At 41.8% G+C, this 21769-nt stretch overlaps 1 protein-coding gene across 1 annotated transcript in view; it reads left to right on the top strand.

The window, feature by feature from the left end:
- rnf150a (ring finger protein 150a) overlaps positions 1–20497 on the top strand; it is a 39141-nt gene extending 18644 nt beyond the window's left edge. Inside the window, exon 7 of the mRNA XM_053622032.1 lies at positions 9755–20497. Within this exon, the coding sequence (XP_053478007.1) occupies positions 9755–9873 (119 nt within the window). The 3' untranslated portion in view covers positions 9874–20497. The remainder of the gene's footprint in view (positions 1–9754) is intronic.
- The last annotated feature ends 1272 nt before the right edge of the window (positions 20498–21769 follow it).

The following is a 21769-nucleotide window of genomic DNA, read 5'->3' as shown; positions in this document are numbered from 1 at the left end:
CTCTTAGGGCTCGTACATATCCCTTTCAGAGATAAAACCAAATGAGAAGCTCCGGCTCCAAGCAGATTTTGTGTTTTTGTCGTCTTTTATTCATAGCTAATCGGTGGACATGTAGGACAAATTTACTGAATTTCTATAAGTTTAATAGTCAAATCTTTGGCCAAAGACTTCTGCTACATTTAAAACTTTGTTCAGTGATCGTAATCATATACTCATTTGTTTCCATTAGTCTGTATTAATCCACATAACTCGCTAACTAGCTATCTCTCCAGATGTTATCACGTTACTTGTTAACCTGGTCAAGTAGGTTTCGAAGCAAAACCCGGGCTAGCAAATGAATTTACAATTTGTAAATAATTGGCTTGGGATCATGTGTCACAAGCTTCCCAAATCACGAGAATAATTTGACGAAACAAAACAATAACATGTACAGTTACAGTCACAGCATGTGCAGGGTATCCAGAGCTAATCGTCTGCGCAGCACGGAATTTCTAACATGCTAACGTGCGCTAATCAGGCCATGGCTCGGGGGTACGAGGTTGCCTGCTGAGCGTTTACTTTGGCCTGGTCCGCTTTCCTGTCAGCCGAGCCAAGATTCCATTCGAAGTAGTGTGAACACACACCCAAACCATTTTAATGAACACCATGTTCCAGAGAGAAGAGAGAGTGAATAGTTCCTTTATGTTCCCTTCTTCAAACGCCTCGATCAGTACTGGCGTGATGTAACCGATCGCTCGAGTGACTATGTCCATTCAACAGCTTGCTTTAATCAGCGATGCCTCATTTTCTCTGGAGCTTGCTCCTTGTTTAACGAGCCCCCGGTAGTTGTGCATTCATGTTCGGTGCCAGAAGGTTGATTTTAAAGCAAGGGCTAGGCACCCATGGCAAGGGATAACGAATGCTTTCACATTGACAGCATAGAAAACACCCCCTAATGTTAAATAACATTCTTTGATATAATTACATTAACTGTTATGTAGTTCACAGCGGTATGCAGTTTGCATACGGTTTTCTGGCATTTGAACAAGTTTCTAAACCAAGCGCTGCTCAAAGCCGAGACCGAGAGAGAGAGACGGAGTTGGAGAGAGAGACAGAGTCAGAGAGAGAGACAGAGTCGGAGAGATACAGAGAGAGAGAGACACACACACACACACACACACGGAGAGAGCGAGAGAGAGTAGAGAGATAGAGAGAGAGACGGAGACAGAGAGAGAGAGAGTCGGAGAGAAAGACAGTCGGAGAGAGACGGAGACACAGAGAGAGAGAGAGAGACACACAGAGAGAGCGTGAGAGAGAGAAAGACGGAAACACAGAGGGAGCGAGAGAGAGTAGAGAGAGAGACGGAGACAGAGAGAGAGTCGGAGAGAAAGACAGTCGGAGAGAGACGGAGACACAGAGAGAGAGACACACACAGAGAGAGCGTGAGAGAGAGAAAGACGGAGACACAGAGGGAGCGAGAGAGAGTAGAGAGAGAGACGGAGACAGACAGAGAGAGAGAGACAGAGTCGGAGAGAGAGAGACACATAAAGAGAGAGAAGGAGAGAGAGAGAGACACAGAGAGAGCCAGAGACGGAGAGAGAGAGAGAGACAGACAGGGACAGAGGGAGAGAGAGATACACAGACAGACAGAGAGAGAGACACAAACAGAGAGCGAGAGAGAGACAGACAGGGACCGAGGGAGAGAGCGAGCGAGAGAGACAGAGACTGAGAGAGAGACAGGGAGACAGACAGGGACAGAGAGAGGGAGACGGACAGGGACAGACAGTGAGAAAGACCGACAGAAAGATGGGGGAGAGAGAGCGAGAGACAGAAAGAGAGGGAGAGAGACACAGAGAGAGAGAGAGTGAGTTTTGGAGATTAAAATGTTAATAGGGCCTTCAGTGTAATTTTTGCAGCCAGGCTTGAACTCTACTAATACACAATCTGACCTGACTCAGAACAAGTTTCCACGGTTGCGCTCAGACAAAGGTTTGCAGTGTGTCTATCTGCAAACAATTCTAATATGGGGCGTCATCATCACCGCTCACATGCCTTCCCGTATTCCATCAAGTCTCATTCCATTGTCGCTGACGTATAAGGAGAGGAAAAAGAGAGGCAGCTGGGAGCGCTTAGCCATCTGGTTGGATCCCTGCTGGTTTGCGAGTGTGTGTCTAAACGACTGATAAAGCCACAAGTTTTTCTCCTATTCATTTGTGTGATGAAAGTCAGGGTGTTGAAGCCTGTTAAAGAAAGCGTATAGCTTTGATCACTGACAAGTAATCCTCCATTTTAGCAGAAGAAGCCTTTGTTTGTCACATATACATTACAGCACAGTGAAAGTCTTTTCTTCACACGTCCTTGTACAGTACTCTCACGAGAAAATAAACTCCGTGACTCAGTCAGCTTTTCTGAGCTGTTACTACAGTAACTGGTCTGAAAAATATCTTAGCCTCTTAAGAAGTTGGGCTCAGAGTGCAGGGTCAGCCATGATATGGTACCCCTGGAGCAGAAAGGGTTAGGGGTTCAAGGGCCAATCAGTGGCAGCTTGGAGGTGCTGCGGCTTGAACCCACGACCTTCTGCTCAGTAACCCAGAGCCTTGTAACCCAGAATCTTGAGAGTTGCAACCTGATCCTTTCCACACATCCTTGTACAGTACACTCACGAGAAAATAAACTCCATGACCCAGTCAGTTTTTCTGAGCCGCTACTACGGTAACTGGTTTGAAAAAATGTTTACAGCGTCACATCTTTATTAGAATTTTGTATAAAATTGGGGTTCTTGATTTTTATTTATTTATTTATTTTTTTCATTTTGTAGCCATCACTCTTATTTACTTGTGAATGTGTGGAATAATATTCTGTCTATTTATTAGCTTTCTATCCGTGAACATTCTGTCGACAAAACACACAAGGTCCAAGTTTGCGTTATTTATAGGCGACTTGTTTGTGAGTTTTTAAGGTTTGGATTAAAACCTTACGATCACAGACCCCTGGAGGTCCCCGGATCCCACTTTGAGAACGACTGGTGGACTTGACAGTAGATTTGGCGTTTGATGTCCGTTCGTCTTCAGTGACCACGTTATCCTGTTCAGGAACGCCAAACGTTCCATGTTTACTCACTGCTTAAACTAGTCAATGTTTGTAGAATGAGCTATATCCTTCAAGCACTCGGCAGCATGAGCTTGATGGTCTCACAGGACTTGTTCTCCTATATCTTGTGTTTGTCTGTGCCTGGTGTTTTTGTTTTTTGTTTTTTTTGTTTGTTTTTTTTATTATGTTGAGCTAGCTTATCTCCTCTAGTCTTTAATAGCTACAAATATGCTGTATGCACATGCTGTAGTCTTTCCTGTGATCAACTGTCCAGATGTCTTGGCTAGATTTCTAGATTTCTTTCCGTCTCTTCTCATGCTGTCGCTTCAAAGAACTGGTTTGTATGCTGTGGTTCAGTCTATTTTTCCTAAGTAAGGAATTGAACACATGGGGGAGCATTGTTATCTCATCGGCAGTGCTGGGGCTTAAACCCTGATCTTCTGAGCAGTAACCCAGAGCCGTTGAACCAACACTGCCTGTATAATCAGCAGCAGCATGGCGTGATGCAGCACAATGCAAGGCCCGAAGCATTTACTGCTCTTAGCCCACAGCAATTTGCCAACAAGTGCAATTTTTATTTATTAAAAATAAAACGTCTTACATTTTAACCCTTTATAGTTACACTTAATAGAAACTATCTTGTTTTAACATTATCACTTACATCCTTACTCTTTACAACTGATCCTACCTTATCGAGCCTGGGTTCTATCCATGGACAATTTAGAGATGCCGATTAGCCTACAACGCATGTCTTTTGGAGATGTGCTTTGAAACCCTCAAAGCACATGGAGAACGTGCAAACTCCATGCACACAGGGCGGAGGCAGGATTCGAACCCCCAATCCTGGAGGTCCAAGGCAAATATGCTAACCACTAAGCCATCTTGCCCCCTAGCCCTTACATTATAACAGCTATAAACATTCCCTCACTTCATAGTCAAAGGCTATATAATCATCCCCTGGTGGTGGTGTAGTTCTGCTGGTGGTGGTGTAGTTCTGCTGGTGGTGGTGAAGTTCTGCTGGTGGTGGTAGTGTTCTGCTGGTGGTGTTGGTGGAGTCCTGCTGGTGGGGGTGGTGTTGGTGGAGTCCTGCTGGTGGGGGTGGTGTTGGTGGAGTCCTGCTGGTGGGGGTGGTGTTGGTGGAGTCCTGCTGGTGGGGGTGGTGGTGGTGGAGTCCTGCTGGTGGGGGTGGTGGTGGTGGTGGAGTCCTGCTGGTGGGGGTGGTGTTGGTGGAGTTCTGCTGGTGGGGGTGGTGGAGTTCTGCTGGTGGGGGTGGTGTTGGTGGAGTTCTGCTGCTGGTGGTGGTGGTGGAGTTCTGCTGGTGGTGGTGGTGGAGTCCTGCTGGTGGTGGTGGTGGAGTCCTGCTGGTGGTGGTGGTGGAGTTCTGCTGGTGGTGGTGGTGGAGTTCTGCTGGTGGGGGTGGTGGAGTTCTGCTGGTGGGGGTGGTGGTGGTGGAGTTCTGCTGGTGGGGGTGGTGGTGGTGGAGTCCTGCTGGTGGGGGTGGTGGTGGTGGAGTTCTGCTGGTGGTGGTGGTGGAGTCCTGCTGGTGGGGGTGGTGTTGGTGGAGTTCTGCTGCTGGTGGTGGTGGTGGTGGAGTTCTGCTGCTGGTGGTGGTGGTGGAGTTCTGCTGGTGGTGGTGGTGGAGTCCTGCTGGTGGTGGTGGTGGAGTCCTGCTGGTGGTGGTGGTGGAGTTCTGCTGGTGGTGGTGGTGGAGTTCTGCTGGTGGTGTTGGTGGAGTTCTGCTGGTGGGGGTGGTGTTGGTGGAGTCCTGCTGCTGGGGGTGGTGTTGGTGGAGTCCTGCTGCTGGTGGTGTTGGTGGAGTTCTGCTGCTGGTGGGAGTGGTGGAGTTCTGCTGGTGGTGGTGGTGGTGGAGTCCTGCTGGTGGGGGTGGTGTTGGTGGAGTCCTGCTGGTGGTGTTGGTGGAGTCCTGCTGGTGGTGGTGGTGGAGTCCTGCTGGTGGTGGTGGTGGAGTCCTGCTGGTGGGGGTGGTGTTGGTGGAGTTCTGCTGCTGGTGGTGGTGGTGGAGTTCTGCTGGTGGTGGTGGCGGTGGTGGTGTTCTGCTTTCGGTGGTGGAGTTCTGTTGGATGTGTTGGTGGAGTCCTGCTGGTGGTGTTGGTGGAGTCCTGCTGGTGGTGGTGGTGGAGTCCTGCTGGTGGTGGTGGTGGAGTCCTGCTGGTGGTGGTGGTGGAGTCCTGCTGGTGGTGGTGGTGGAGTCCTGCTGGTGGTGGTGGTGGAGTCCTGCTGGTGGGGGTGGTGTTGGTGGAGTTCTGCTGCTGGTGGTGGTGGTGGAGTTCTGCTGGTGGTGGTGGCGGTGGTGGTGTTCTGCTTTCGGTGGTGGAGTTCTGTTGGATGTGTTGGTGGAGTTCTGCTGGTGGTGGTGGAGTTCTGTACTTTTTTTTTTTATTAGTGTACCATTTCCCAGGCTTAAAAAGTGGTGCAGTGTTCTTAGCTTTTGCTTGCAGTTACTTTTACCTCCACATGCATCAGCATTCTGGCTCTCAGGCAGGTTTTAATGTGTCCCTTCCTTTCATTGTGATATAACCGTTTTGTTTGTTTTGCTGAGCGGGAAAATCATCGTGGATTCACTAACATTGACAACCTTGCAAACTCTGCATTGCACCAGAGCCCCTGAAAAATATTCAGCTCTTATGTTCTCACACAGTACTGCTTTACACTGATGTAGTGCTCATATCATCCCAGAGCAGCGGCCTCAACCCATGAAGAGAATTTCTCTGGGGTTTTTTTTTGTTTGTTTGTTTGTTTTTTGTTGTTGTTGTTGTTTTTACACAAAGATGACAAGCTCGGTAAGATAAGCACTCAGAACTCGCTTAAGGCAGAATTCCCAAAAGTCCATTTTCAGATTCTTGTATCGAAGGCTCCTCCTGTAATTTTGAATAAATGAAGGCACCACATCTTCGTGTTATTAGGCCATACTTTTGATTCTAGCTCGTGTATTTCCTCCTGTTCTCTTGCTCCTGAGTATCCTGTTTGTGCGCCAGTATTCTGAGCTACATAGATGTAGGTCAGATAGCATTTTAGGCCACAGCAGGAGCGGATGTGGACACGCCAAAGGCACTGCATGACCTGGTTCTTCACTGTAGATTCAGTCTGATGATAATCTCTATGAGATCTCTGTTCCATGTTAGTATTCCCTCATAAAGTGCTTATACTGTACACTCACCGTCCACTTTAATAGGAACACCTGTATACCTGCTCATTCATGCAATCATCCAATCAGCCAAACATGTGGCAGCAGCACAGTGCATAAATAAGCATGCAGATACAGGTCGAGAGCTTCGACTAATGGGGAAAATGTGTGATCTCTGTGACTTTAACCATGTCATGGTTGTTTGGTGACAGATGGGCTGGTTTGAGCATTTCAGAAATTGCTGATCGCCTGGGATTTTCACACATAATGGTGCAAAAAACAAAAAAAACATTGAGTGGGCAACAGTTCTGTGAGCGGAAACACCTTGTTGATAAGAGAGATCAGAGGAGAATAACCAGATTGGTTCGAGCTGCCAGGAGGGATATAGTAACTCAAATAATCACTTTTTACCACCGTGGTGAGCAGAAAAGCATTTCAGAACGCACAACATATCAAACCTTGAGGTGGATGGGCTACAGCAGCAGGAGACCACAGCAGGTTCCACTCCTGTCAGCCAAGAACATGAATCTGAGGCTATCATGGACACAGACTCACTGTATCTGGTCAGTTAAAGATTAGAAAAAAGCATCACCTGGTCAGAGATCACAATTTTTCCCTATTCTGATGTTCGATGTCAACATTACCTGAAGCTCTTGTCCTGTATCTGCATGATAACTACGTTATGTTGTTTTCATCAGGTCCGACACTGTTCAGATACCTTACGCGAAAAATGAGGGTAGACACGATGATATTAAATCAAACCAAATTTACAGTGATTGAATGTAATCAGTACAATTAGGACTGTTCATGCAACAGTATACTAGCCTCCTATTAAATTGATTTCAATTCATGCCATTGTCTTGTTTTATATCATCATATGAGTCATTTTTAATTTTCTTTTTTAACCTGTCTGCTGCTATTATGTTACATCATATTACATTTGACAACACTGAGGGGGGACCATGTTATTTTCTTCTTCCGTCCTTATTTTCTAACTGTGATTTGGGAAGCCCAGAAAATCAATAAGCAGCTGCATAACCCAACTCTGACTACGAGTAACTTTCCCCATGTAAATATTGATAAACTTGTGAATAACAGACTTGGGATGAGCACAGGTCCAGGTTTATGATTACTGCGGCAGCTTTTATATACAGATCTACAGTATCCAGGTGAAATTATCAACTGAAGCAACTGCTTTTTTTTGGTTTTTGGTTTTTTTTTTTGGAAAGGGAAGATCTTTAGGGTATCCATGTGCTGTGGATCATCCACAGCAACAGAAACTGGAGGCTACAGCCTGGAGATCGCTGACGATGGTACCGCTTGAAGTACCATGGAAATGGTTTTAGACCTCAATTCCACATGGACGCTCTCGCTGTGGTTGCTGGGACTACGGTTGCTGCGATGGCCTTGGGACTGCAATCACCACATGAGTTTTGCACTCAGGTCTGCTTTAGTGAACAGTGGACTAGTTCAACAAACAGACTTCATATAAAACCATAATGAACTTTCTTTTACTTTCACACTATCCAGTGTTACCCAGGTGAGGACGGGTTCCCTTCTGAGTCCGGTTCCTCTCAAGCTTTCTTCCTCATATCATCTTAGGGAGTTTTTCCCTCACCACCGTCACCACCGGCTCGCTCAATAGGGATAAATTCACACACTTAAAATCTGTATCCTGTGTTTATGTTTCTGTAAAGCTGCTTTGAGGCAATGTCCATTGTTAAAAGCACTAAATAAATAAAATTGAATTGAAATTGAGTTTAGAAAGCTCAACAGAGCAAGAGTATTAACAGAGTATTAGGTATTTTCTTATCCCACAGTGGTTTAAAAGGGGTGTGGAAATGTGGTTAGAGTGCAAACAGCAGGTCTAGCCATGACAGTAGAACTAAAAAGGAGCGCCAGGTGGATTACAGTGATGTTCTTTCATGAATCATTGATGAATGAGGTGCTGTATTTATTGTTTTACTAAAATTTATCCAAGCCGCTGCCCAGATGTTACGTGTTCCAGTCATTATACATCAGCACAGACACGCATTCTTACTCTATTGTGTATTTTCCTGTACAGCATATGATGATGATGATGATGCTTTATTGTACTTTGCCACGAGATGACACCGGCCAACTCGAACATAATGAGCAGATGAGTTCAACATCACTTGTTATTTCTGTGGGAAGTTAGCGGACATCAGTGGCAATGTGATATCGGTCAGGTTTCGCTGTTTGCTCCTCAAGTCAAAAGAGCTTCTTTTCTCACTCACCATTTTTCAGTGGCGGTTAATGCATTATTAATAAGGAATCCGGCCCAATATCAGAAAACTTTGGACTCAAAGTCCCAGAATCCCCTGCAGCTATGCAGCAACTGAGTTACTCCAGAGACTTGGCTCAGCTAATTAGCAATCTACTACATGACGAGTGCGGCGGAGTTAGCGCGTACGTCGTAGCTTTGGAAGCGGATCGGTTTGAGGAGAACGTACAGATGAGGAGGTTAGAGAGCGTGACGGCCTAAAGCACCGCTGCATCACTCTCTGTAGGTAGAAATGAAACGAGGGATGAATTCCAAAAGCAGCAATTAAATTTTATGTGTTGCGCTTTTATCAATGTCTCAAAGCAGCTTTACAGAAATATATAAACACAGGATACAGATTTGAAGTGTGTGAATTTATCCCTATTGAGCGAGCCGGTGGTGAGGAAAAACTTCCTAAGATGTTCCGAGGAAGAAAGCTTGAGAGGAACCGGACTCAGAAGGGAACCCGTCCTCATCTGGGTAACAACGGATAGTGTGAAAGTAAAATAAAGTTCATTATGGTGTTTATATGAAGTCTGTTTTGTTGAACTAATCCACTGTTCACTAAAGGAGACCTGAGTGCAAAACTGCATGTCGTAATTACAGTCCCAAGACCATCGCAGCAACCGTAGTCCCAGCAACCACAGCGAGAATGTCCATGTGGAAATGAGGTCCAAAACCATTTCCATGGTACTTCAAGCAGTACCATCCTAAGCAATCTCCAGTCTGTGGCCTCCAGTTGATGAGAGCTCCATCCAGAGATAGGACATCAGGATGGATCAGGCCGGTCCGGAGAGCAGAAAGAGTCAGGATCACTGGCATCTCCATAATATCATGTGTGGGTCGACAGAAGAGAGGGAGAGGGAGGTAAAGAGAGGGAGAGATTATTATGTATGCTTACTATCCCGTGATGGATAAGACTGTGTACTTTGTGTAAAAGGAAGTCTATTCATGGTAAGCTTGAGTAAACAAATATGTTTTCAGCCTGGACTTAAACACTGAGACTGTGTCTGAGTCCCAAACACTAATTGAAAAGCTGTTCCATAACTGTGGATCTGTTCCATATCTTCTAGATTGAGTGTTAATTATAAAGATTAATATGTTTTGATTTTTCCTTGAAATAGTCAGCTATCTGTTCCATAAGCTCTTTCTGATCCACGGTTCTCGTTGTTGTGCCCGTTTCACTTATTGTTTACTTGTTTCTTTACCTGGTTTCATGTTTCCTGCGATTTTCTGCTCTTTCTGCTCTCCTCCAGGTGAGCACCAGCCTCCTCTGAGCAGCGACTCGGACACGTCACTCATCCTGCCGCTGGAAGTTAGCCTGTCTGACGTCGAGCTTTCTGCTGAAGCTGAGCAAGAAGAGGCCAAGTCCTGAGTCGCACAGCCTGGCTGCTACAGAGGCACAGCTTCGGAGGGGGCTCCTATGGAGCTAAATATAGACCAGGACCAGGATGGAGGGGGGGGAATAAAGAGGAAACAAAACGAACACGAGCAATACTTTCCCCCATACGGCCTCGTTGAGTCACAAAAAAAAAAGGGTCTTCATATCTCGCTCTCTCTGGTCACACCAGGTCGGTCTTGATGTCTCCTCTTTATTAGTTTTGCATTGCCACATTGGAAAAAGCACACAGAGTTTCAAGATGCCAGATTTGACAGCTCTGCCTTTTCAAATTTTCTTGTAGGATCACTGCCACTGTACACATATATATATTCCAGAGTGGATATATCTAATTTATATATACACACGCGAGTACGTACAGCATCCGAAGCAGTCCGAGTGCAGTCCAATCAACTGAAAAAAACAATGTTCTGTCGTGTCTCAAGTGGTCCCTTGAGATGTCACCAGTGCTCAACCTTTCTAGAATTTTTTATTTTTTTCCCCAATCTGGCTGCGTCAAACAGCGCTTTAGCCGTCCACGTGGTGCGTTTTTGCGAAACCCCCAAGCGCAACCATCATCAAGAGAGTGAGATATCGAGATGCGAGCGAGAAACGTAGATTATTCCAGAAACGTCTTTGCGTATTATTGAGAACGTTGGGATTTTATTTTGTTGTTGTCGTTAACTTAAAGAAGCCAGTTTGCTTGCTCAGCACACGATTTCTCCGTCCGTAAAAATGTGAACTTCGCTTATAGGGATTTTTGTATTCTGAAGTGCCACTCGAGCTCGTGAAGCTGAGTTTTCCTCGCGTTCATCCTGTCGTGCCATAGAGGACAGACAGGTCTTTACTCAGTGTGAGGATGAGCAGCGATCACGTTGAATGTTTCCTTTTTCTTTCCTTTGGTGTTTTTTTTTTTTTTTTTTTTTAACCACGTCTGAGGATTTCAGTACAAGCACTACTAGACCGCGTCGTCTTCTGCTTCTTTCCGAAGCATCCTCACGCACCAAGTCTCCCTTCCTCCTCACAAAGGCTTAGAGCCCTTGGCCAAAAGTCAAAACTTTTTGATACGCAAGCGTGTCTGCGGTTTTCCAGCGCGGAAGCCTGAGCTTGAATAGAATCGTCGTAGATTAACGTCACTCATTAAAGTCGGGTTTTATTTTCGAATCGCGCATCGCATAAAGGAGAGCACAAGTCTAATGAACGACTTTTATTTTAATATCAAAGTTTTATTTTTCTAAAAAGAAAAAAAAATCAAAGAAATGAACAGGCCCTGTTTACAGTCAGCAAGGAGGTGGGTGAAATAGACGAATCAGTCTCCCATTTTTGCATTTTTCCAATTTCATTTAATCATCCAAAGAATAGAGGATTATTTATTGCGTGTCTGTGTACAAGTTTAGTTTGAGCACATGCCCATGTGTGGTCTGAATCTGTAACTATGTCCTTTTCTACAGCAGGTGTTTTAACCAATCCTTTATTCCAGCATTCACGTCAATTAGTGCATCGGTGTTTATTTTTGTCGAATAATCTTCTTCAGCGCTAAGCTCACAGTTTCAAACATCCCCCCCCCCTCCCCCCCATACACATCATGTTTTAGAACCCCGACAAAAGCAAGTGTTTCCTTTTTTCCCCTGACTTGTCCGAGCTTTTTGTGTGCTGTCGTGTATTTTCCACACAGGCTCTCGAACCACAATGCATTTGACTGCCTGGAACCTTCGTGTTTATTTGAGCACTGAGTAAGTGCTGAAAGGAGCGTGCCGGGAGGAGCTGTGTGCTGGCGGTGGGGATTTATGAACCTCTGACAAGTTGCCCATTTAACAAGAAATGAAATAAAACCACTTTCATTCATTTGTTCAGTGGTGTAAAACTTTTGGGTCTTGACATACTGTAGCGTTAAACAGTGCTGCAGATCATTGGCCGAGAGTGATGTCACTGGAAAAGCTGGTATAAATGGGCTAACAGGGAACTCAGAACTCACAATGACGTCATTTTCGACCTCTGTGCGTTCGAGCTACAAAGAGGATTAAAGAATTATAATGAGTCTTTATTAATCACAGCACAGTGAAATTCTTTTCTTCGCATACCCCAGCATGTCAGGAAGTTGGGGTCAGAGTGCCGGGTCAGCCATGATACAGCGCCCCCGGAGCAGAGAGGGTTAAGGGCCTTGCTCAAAGGCCCAAAAGTGGCAGCTTGGCAGTGCTGGGGCTTGAACCCCCGACCTTCCGATCAGTAACCCAGAGCCGTAACCACTAAGCCAGCACTGCTCCACCACTGTGTGGAATCGATATTTTGTTTACTGTTGATGCTGAGCAGCCATGTTGACTTGATCTCACTTGCTGAACTCGGAGGTTGAGGAGACGGTCACGCGTTCTCAAGTAGGAATTTCCGAATTGTGGGAGTTTTTTTTTTTATTTTATTTTTTTTTATTTGTAGCATAATACATACTACGATATGAAGAAGCGATGCTGGGGCTGTTCTAAACACCCTCTAGACTTGATTTCCAATTGTGCCGATATATTCCAGACACATCAAAAACACATCATCAACAGTGATTAAGAAATCAGCAAATGCCTTTGGAGGACAAACTAAAAGTTTGTTAGTTAGCACATTGTCCAGTCAAAGTACAAATAATAATAATAAAATAAAATAAAAAACTGCAGACAAGAGCACCATGTGTTTAGTGGAGTTTTTTAATGCCTCCACCACTACTTGATTTTGGGTTGTCCATGCATCCATCCCAGATCCTCATTAGTGCTGTATCACAAGAACAAGTGCTTAAATGTTTGTAGGATTTCAATGGAGTCATCACTGTAACCAGCAGATGAACGAATTCGATTTTAGAATTGATCCAAACAAGGTCAAGGTCACAGCGAGGTCAAATACCTGGAATAAATTTCCTTCCTTCCTGTTTGTTACACAGAGATTTTACGTACACATTCGTATTCAGGAACTCCAGGCCTCTTTTCCGGCTGTATTTGATTTCTGCCATAAGTCTGTCCGTCCAGCAGTGTGCGCGTGTGTCTAAGGCTTTTCTTTAGCATGATATCTTCAGACTCAGTGGTTAAATGTTTGTAGGATTTCTATGTAAATATCATTGCAACCGGCAGATTTAGAACCGATTTAGATTTTGGAATTGATCCAGACAGGGTCAAGGTCATAGCAAGGTCAAATGTCCAGTAGCATTACGGACTTAAACGATTTAAAATAACGAATCATGCTGTCTTTAATGTTTGTGTGTAACAATTTTGCCCCACTTCTTGCTTATTATGCCATTGTTAAGACTTCCTGATATAAATGCAACCGGAATAGTTTGATTTTTGAGTTATTGATCTCAACGTTATCAATGATATCACCACCAGCTGTTACTAAACGCACAGTGAACTGAATTATCAAGCAAAACGATACTCGTTTGGTCCGGTTTGCGTCGACGCCACTCTCGGCCATGTATTAAAATCTATCTACCAGCACAAACAGCTTTTTACGGCACAGATTAACACGGACGTTTGACTCGGTTTCTTGTTCGGGTGCCAGCTTCACAGAGCTACATGATGACGATATTAGGAGGATAATAAACAGCTTGTGTTGAGTTTAGTCCTCAACAGTCAGTCAATAAGCAGAAGATATTGTAATGTGTTTTCTTTGAGATTCTTATTGGTTTTGGTTTTCCCCCTACTCATTTTGAATCGTTCTTTATATTTAAATATAAAGCCTTGCTCTCCGCAAGGTGTCTTCATTTAAGTGTCATATTATAGGATTGTTACTGTTACTATGTTATTAATATGTTCTCGTGGTGCTCATCGTGTAATTTATCATGAAAAGTAACTTTTTTTTCTGTTGACCCGTCACAGAGCTTGCTGTAATTCAGGCTGCGTATTTGCGAACCTGTGATCTGCTCTGGAGTCTTAGATTAGGTTATGTAATCGCACAGGGTTCAGCATCTTTCGCCAAATCCTCTTCAGTCTGACACACGGCTTACTGTGTGTGTGTGTGTGTGTCTTTACAAACGCAGCCCTTGTGAGCCAGTAAGAGGTCCATCTTGAATGAAACGATAAGACGATTGTAGCATCTACATGTGCATGCTTTGTTTTGTGTGTTTATCTCGTGTGTTAACTCCATTGCTGGTGCTCGAATGTTCAGCATTTCCACTAATACTCCATGCGTTACTTCCCACAATTCTTTTAGTGATCTAAACACAATTGCTCCATCTTCATACTTAGATTGCGAAAGTTACTGATAGACAGCAGGTTTGATTGGAAGAGTCATGAGTCATGTAGCATTTCATGCAAAAGTGGTTTCAGTGATAATTACGGTAAATCAGAGACCCTGGGAGGCGGTACGATGGCACAATCTTGCTTTTTTGTTAGTTTGTTTGTTGTTGTTTTTTAACTTAAATAATAACGGGCCTCATTTTTCAATCTTGGGTAAGTTGTTTAAATGTTCTCGTAAGCCAAAACCAAAGAATAAATTTTTTTTTTTTTGGGGGGTTAAGATTAGATTTTCCTGATACCCTTGTGTGTTCAGAGAAAAGCTCATTTACATTTACATTTAGTGACACCCACTTTCAGAATCGCTGAGATTTTCACGCTGTACGGCTGGAATACGGAAATGGACACTACTCAATTGCTCGTAGACGAAGTACACACTACACAGTCTTTCACTTGGAGAAATCCCAACTGAAGTGCGCCCCATCCACAAATCCCACTTTCTCACGAAAAATAAGACGTGAGAGCTGTCATGACTATTTTTAATACCGTACGCCGGTAGGAATCGTGTCGTGTTTGTTTTTATTTTTGCCGCTCCTAACAACCATTTGACTATGGCATGTCAGAGTATTTCTTATAGAAACAATTGTGTGTTTACGTTATGCTCTCTTACTCTCGCGTACATAGACGGATGATAAACTGGATTCAGGGATCTGCTGCGCATGAGATCAAGATACATGTTTTTCAGCGCTGTACATGCGGCTAATCGCTGACGGGGGTCACACTACACCATTCGTCACTTAGAAAATCAAACATGCTTGAAAATATCAGCACCTCGGCGATCGCCGAGATGAAGGATGTAGTTGCGAAGCGCCAGAATGAGTCCGTGACCGGATTATCGGGGTTAAAATCACGTAGTGTGCACTAGTACTAAATGGTGAAAGAGCGCCTCCTAACTGCAAAATCTTCCAATAACACAGCTCAGCCAGTGCAGCGTGTCAGCTACCGTAGACACACACTAACTCTGGCTTCTTTTATAGGGAGTCATTACTTTTATCCTCATTTAATACCTAATTTTATTTGTCTTAATTTATGGGTTTGTTCTGGATTGCTTTCTTTCAAGTCATTAACATGAAATGGCTAACAATTTTCAGTACCTTTAATGAGTGCAGTTCGGATGAAATCTGCCAAATCACGATGAGCGATTTAAACTTTGCAGCGTAATCCGTGTAGAAAATTGCAGGAACTTATCAATTATACCACCTGGAGCCAATTGATCGAGTTTCAAATGAGCGAGTCACCTTACACGTAAATTTCATACAAGTCATAGAAGAAAAATACGAATGTTTTTCCCGACTAACTACGTTTTTTGTTTAAAAAAATTTAGGAATACCGCATTTCTCGTGTAAATGCTCCTGCGACCGATTTATGAATAATTCTATTCATATCCAGTTTGATAAATGAGGCCCAATAAGAGTGTAAGCAACAGTGTGCCATTGTACCGTAGCTTCCTTTCGGCACTTACACCACTTCAGTCCTCTACATTTCATCATCTCATCATTTCAGTGCTCCTTATTTCAGTTAAGTTTGTGTACACACCCTTTCAGAAAAGCACTTTATCTCCGTGAAGGAGAGACAGATACAAGAAACACAAGTCCTCCTGATTTAAACTCAGCAGGGTGGTTGCTAATCCTGTAGCATAAGTTAGTTACTCTAGGGCTACCGGTTTACATATGGCACACGTTTAGGAGATTGTATCAGCGCTACAACCAGTCGTAAGTTTATTCCCCTTGAATGACCTTGGGTTTTAAAGATTGTTAAACAACTTGTATACATTATCCAGCGGAGTTCAACAGTATTGCTATTTTGTTATATAGAGGACAGTGTAAATATATTCAGCCATCTTGGTATACTGTTCTAGTACATTGTTGCACGTGTTTGAGTCTTTGATTGTGAGGTACAATAAATTTTATTGCAATTTTTTTCCAAATCTGTGTGTTGAGTCTTGTGTTATTTGTTTTATCAGTAAATTTGTTACAGCAAGTTTGTCATATAGAGTGTACAGATGTATTACATCATCACTGGTCCTGTTAATACATCAGGGTTTACAGTCCATTCTGAAAGAATTCGAACGGCAAGGCGGATACTTTTGTTTTTGCTATACACTGAAGACATTTGGGTTTGAGATGAAATGAATATGAGATGATGGATCAGAATTTCACCTTTCAATTCCTGATATTTACATCTAAATAAGTTACATTTAAAGTGAATGTCTGCTCTTGGTTTGAGCAGTGGGTTTCTCCTGTGACGGCTGCATTTGTTGTTAAAAGGGATAACCCCAAATGAAGTCCAGAGAGCTGTCTATGGGAGAAAAGATGGATCAATCGATTAGAGCCATTGCACAAGCATTGGGCTTAGCCAATACAACAATTTGGAATGTCCTGAAAAAGAAAGAAACCACTGGTAGTCATCAAACAGGCCGGCCAAGGAAAACAACAGCATTTCCTGACAGAAACATTGTTAGAGCTGTGAAGAAAAACCCAAAAACAACAGTCAGTGACATCATCAACAACCTCCAGAAGGCAGGGGTGAAGGTACCACAATACTCCATTCAAAGAAGACTTCAAGTGCAGAAATATAGCGGCCATACCACAAGACGCAAACCACTCATCAGCAGTAAGAATCAGATGATGAGCTACAAAAGGTCTGGAACCAAGATTAACCTCTACCAAAGTGTAGAGAAAGAAAGGATCTGCTCATGAGCTCATCTGTGAAGCATGGTGGAGGTAGTGTCATGGCTTGGGCTTGAGTGGCTGCTTCTGGAACAGCCTCACTAGTCTTTATTGATGATGTAACTCATGATAGTAGCAGCAGCATGAATTCAGAGGTTTACAGAAATAATCTGTCTGACAATTTACAGAAATGTATCCAGTCTAATCGGGAGGAACTTTATCTTGCAGCAAGACAATGATCCAAAACACAACAACTCAACAAAGGACTTTATCAGGGGGAAAATGTGGACGGTTTTAAGACTGGCCAAGTCAATCACCAGACCTTGACCCAATTGAGCAGCATCTCAACTCCTGAAGAGGAGGCTGAAGGTAGAAACCCCCTGAAACAAACAACAACTGAAAGAAGCTGCAGTAAAAGCCTGGAAAAGCATCACAAAACTAAAATGCAACAGTTAGGTGATGTCAGTGGGCTTGATGCAGTTATCGCAAGCAAGAAATACGCAACCAAATATTAAGTGTTACTTACTTTTAAGAACTTTATCTGTTCCAATACTTCTGCTCACCAAAAAATTGTGCCATGTTCTAAGTTGTTTAACACTACTAGGTATAAATATAAAGAAATGAAAGCTGAAATTCTGATCTATCACCTCATTTTCAGCTTTTTATCTCAAACCCAAATGTCTTCAGTGTATGTCTAGAAAATCTGCAAAAGTAGACTGATTAAATGCATTTATTTAGAGATGTTTCGAGATTCAAAAAATGTTGAATATTCGACTGAAATTCAGCTGAATTGTGTAAAGGTCCAGTTACATAAACGTTCTTGTTTACAAAAATCCAGATAAGCAACTAACTCAAATGAATGGCGACAACAGTTCCCCTTTAATGCTTACTGGAGGTTTTGTTTAGAGCTTAATGTTACCTTTTTTTATTTTTTTTTATTTTTTTTTTGACTAATGCCACGGACTCAGATTAACCATTGGTTACAATCTCTTTCAATTCATCTTTAAACATTGTTTTCATCATTGACTTTTAAACAAGCCATGTTGTCAGTTTTCTTCTCGGACCAGAGCGGGTCAATGAAATGAAACATCTATAGGAAGTCTGAAAACTGTTCACTTTCTGAGTTAATGTTTCTAGCCCTGTGAGCTTCCTTCAGCTAAATCATTTACATAAATGCACGTGATTAAATAAGCAGAGGATCTGCTGCAGAACCGAAGCTGGATGTTGGCGCTGCTGGGAACTATAACTATAGTATTACATTAACGTGTGATAGAACAGTGTTTCGGCAACGTGTCGATCCTCAGTTCAACCACATGGAGCCGATGTACGCATTTGAATTAAGTAAATTCAATGAGCTTTTTTTTTTTTTTTTTCCTTCACTGCAGACGGATCAGTTATTATCTAGTTTTGGGCCAACACCAGGGATCAATTCTGAGCTCTTTTATTGAAGATGTACAGTAGTGTGCAAATGTCTTAGGCTGATGTGAAGAAATGCTGTAGGGCAAAGATGCCTTCAAAAATAATGAAATCGAATGTTTTGGCATTAAAAACATACTGTAAAGAGAAGTAAATAGTAATAAATGAAACAAAGTCAGTATTTTATGTAAATAAATAAATAAATAAATAAATAGTAGTCTCTGGTACAATTTGTGCAGTTTTAGCTGGTAATGAAAATAGCTGGTATAAGTTTTACTGAGCATCGTGCAGAACAAGCCACAGTTCTTCTGAAGACTTTGACCGTCATGTGAAACCCAGCAGCCTTCATTATGTTTTTTGTCTGTGAAGTGGTCTCTTACATAACGTGCTGCTTTCTTCTGTAACATTTAACAATTTCGTGCTAGAAAACGAATGTTTGGAAGTCTAAAATGTTTCTTGTACTGACTCGATAATGTATAAGGCATACAATAAAAATCTACAAAAAAAAAGTTTGTACTAAAGAAATAGGGTGTCTAAGACTTTTGCACAGTACTGTATGTAAAACTGTTGCCACAAATATAAAGAATAATAATAATAATAATACTTAGATTTTTGGATGTGGATCCAGAGCTTATCCTGTTGGGAAGTAGGAAGAAAACGAAGGACGTCCACTCTGAGAACATGTTCTGGATCAAATAATATCCCTGGAGATGTGAGGCTCAGAGCAATGCTAGCCAATCTCAGATGCATTGTACCTCATGTATGAGGAACGGGGCTGTGTAGGGCATTCACCTGCCCGAAACATGGCATTTCTTTGAGGAAACATTTTTAGTGTCACTCCTCTATATAGCTACAATACATCAGAATGACATGTCGTTTCTCCAGGACCATGGTGCAACACATAACAATACAGTACACAAGACTACATAAAGTGCAAACACACAACACTGTGAGACGATTGCGAGGCAACATGGTGTTGGTTTGGAATTAGCGATGAATAAATATGGAGAAAACGGGGTAATAATTAGTGTAGACATTATGTCTGAATATCTAATGGTAGAAGAAAAAGAGTGTCAGAGGTAATGGTGTAAGAGAATTACGACAGGTTTATACAGTACACCCTGCCACAGATTAACATATCTGGTTCGCATTAACTGTCTGTCTCTCTCCGGGTGTGCAGTTGTTTCCTGGCAATGTCTTTCATCTGGAAAAGGTTCTGTTTCCTTTACAGCACATTGTTACTGAGCTTCATCTTTCCACCATGTCATTCGATTGGCCCGCAAGTAAACATGGCCACACGGTGACCAGCTGTCAAGACCTCGTAGACGATTATATTGTTTTATACTGCAGCACTGGTGATTTATTTTCTATAACAGCAGCTTGGACAGTAGTTCCAGCTGCAAGGCAGATCACAGCTTTATATTAATGCACTTACATTTACATTTATTCACTTAGCAGACGCTTTTATCCAAAGCGACTTACAAATGAGAAAAATACAAGCAAAGCGATATATAAAGCAGAGAACAATACAAGTAGTGCTACTATACAAGATCCATTAATTGAGTTCCAGAGGAAGCAAAGTGCGCAGAGTAGAGGTGTAAGTGCAATTTATTTATTTATTTTTATTATTATTATTATGAGTTGGTTAGGTGTTCATGGAAGAGGTGGGTCTTTAGCTGTTTTTTGAAGATGGTGAGAGATTCTGCGGTCCGGATTGAGATTGGAAGTGCATTCCACCACTGAGGAACAGTTAGCGTGAAGGTTCTGGAAAGGGACCTTGAGCCACGCTGAGTTGGAACTGCTAAACGTCGGTCACACTTGTTCCGATACGTTTCTATAGTAACTTACACAGAGACTTGCACGGTGGATTCTCTGCATAAACAGATTCAAATAACCTTGTGTTGATGGGGTGCCGTTTTCTGTGAGATGTTTATACACCATTTATGGAAGGAGTCTCCAGTGTCAACGCTTTACAACAGCCAGACGCAAAGCTGTAACTTATAGCTGGTACAAGACAAGACAATTTTATTTTATTTTATTTGTATTTATTTATTTATTTATTTACCCCCGGATGGAGAAATTAGGGTGTCACAGCAGCAGCAAGACAGGTGAAGAAAAAAGAGATAGTAAGGAGAACAATACAGGGATATATAAAGAGTATATACAATGATATCTTAAGTATAAATGTATACTTATGTATATAAGTATACTTATATATATACTTATATATATGTATATAAGTACAATGTATAAATATGTATAGATATAAGCGCAAACTATATATACATATATGTGTGTGTGTGTGTGTGTGTGTGTATATATATATATATATATACATATATACATATATGTATATATATATATATACATATATGTGTATATATATATATATATATATATATATATACATATATATATATATATATATATATATATATATACACACATATATGTATATATATATATATATATATATATATATATATACATATATGTATATATATATATATATATATATATATATATATATATATACATATATGTATATATATATATATATATATATACACATACGTGCAGTATATACAACAATGTACAGGCCCACTATACAAATAGCCCATGTACATATCGCATATGTACAGTGTACACAATACTTTATACATCTTGCAGCTGAACCGTATAGTCAGTGTAGATATATAACGAAAGTGATTTAAAACTGGAAAATGATGCAGGATAATGGTGGTTATTTTGCCAAATAAGAAGCAAATTACATCATCTTAGTCACATTAACTGTCTATCTTTTAACACTAAAATTGAGCTGTATATAAATGTAATGTATAAATGTTTCATGACAACACACATCCAGGTACCGTATGTCTCTGCTATCATTTCTAACATGATTTTTGTAGAAGGTCAGCAGTGATGAGCCATTAGAAATCTGTGAGAAGTGAAAATTTTATAAAAGAAATAATAATTTTAAAAAAATAAATAAAAAAAACTGGCTTTGTGGCCAAAGCTGATGGTTCACACTGGCTTTTATTCATCCTTCACTACATTAGCACTTTTAAACAAGGTTTCTGTTTAATTTGACATGAAAGACCATAAAACATTTTTACGATTACATCCTTTTGGGTGAGTGAATTTAACAAGAAGACCGGTGAAGTGTGAAAATTGGTACTGCAGTACTTTTGCCTTTTTTTTTTTTTTTTTTTCTCATTAAAAGGGAGTTGAAACTCACTGGTAGTGTTGAACATGTAACAGGTAAGTGTTCTTTCATCATAAAAACCAGGCATGTCTAGTACTCACCCTATATACTAGCTCTCTTATTAAACTTTCTGTGATTCCCTCGACTTTCTGAAGCTAACTGCATTTTTTTTAATTATCTGAAATGAACGGTGCCTGAGCGACGATGATCACTTTGGTGACGAAAAGAGCTGATCCACTTTTTTATATATATATATAGATCAGAAACCTCATTTTTGGTCCTGCTGTGTCTGAGAATATCTAGCAGTGTCCTGGTTTTACCTTCGACACAAAAATCATAAA

The sequence above is a fragment of the Ictalurus furcatus genome, chromosome 3, assembly GCF_023375685.1.
Source record: "Ictalurus furcatus strain D&B chromosome 3, Billie_1.0, whole genome shotgun sequence".
Classification (NCBI taxonomy): Eukaryota; Metazoa; Chordata; class Actinopteri; order Siluriformes; family Ictaluridae; genus Ictalurus; species Ictalurus furcatus.
Note: the sequence above shows the minus strand (reverse complement) of the source record. Positions and strands in the feature narration are given on the sequence as shown.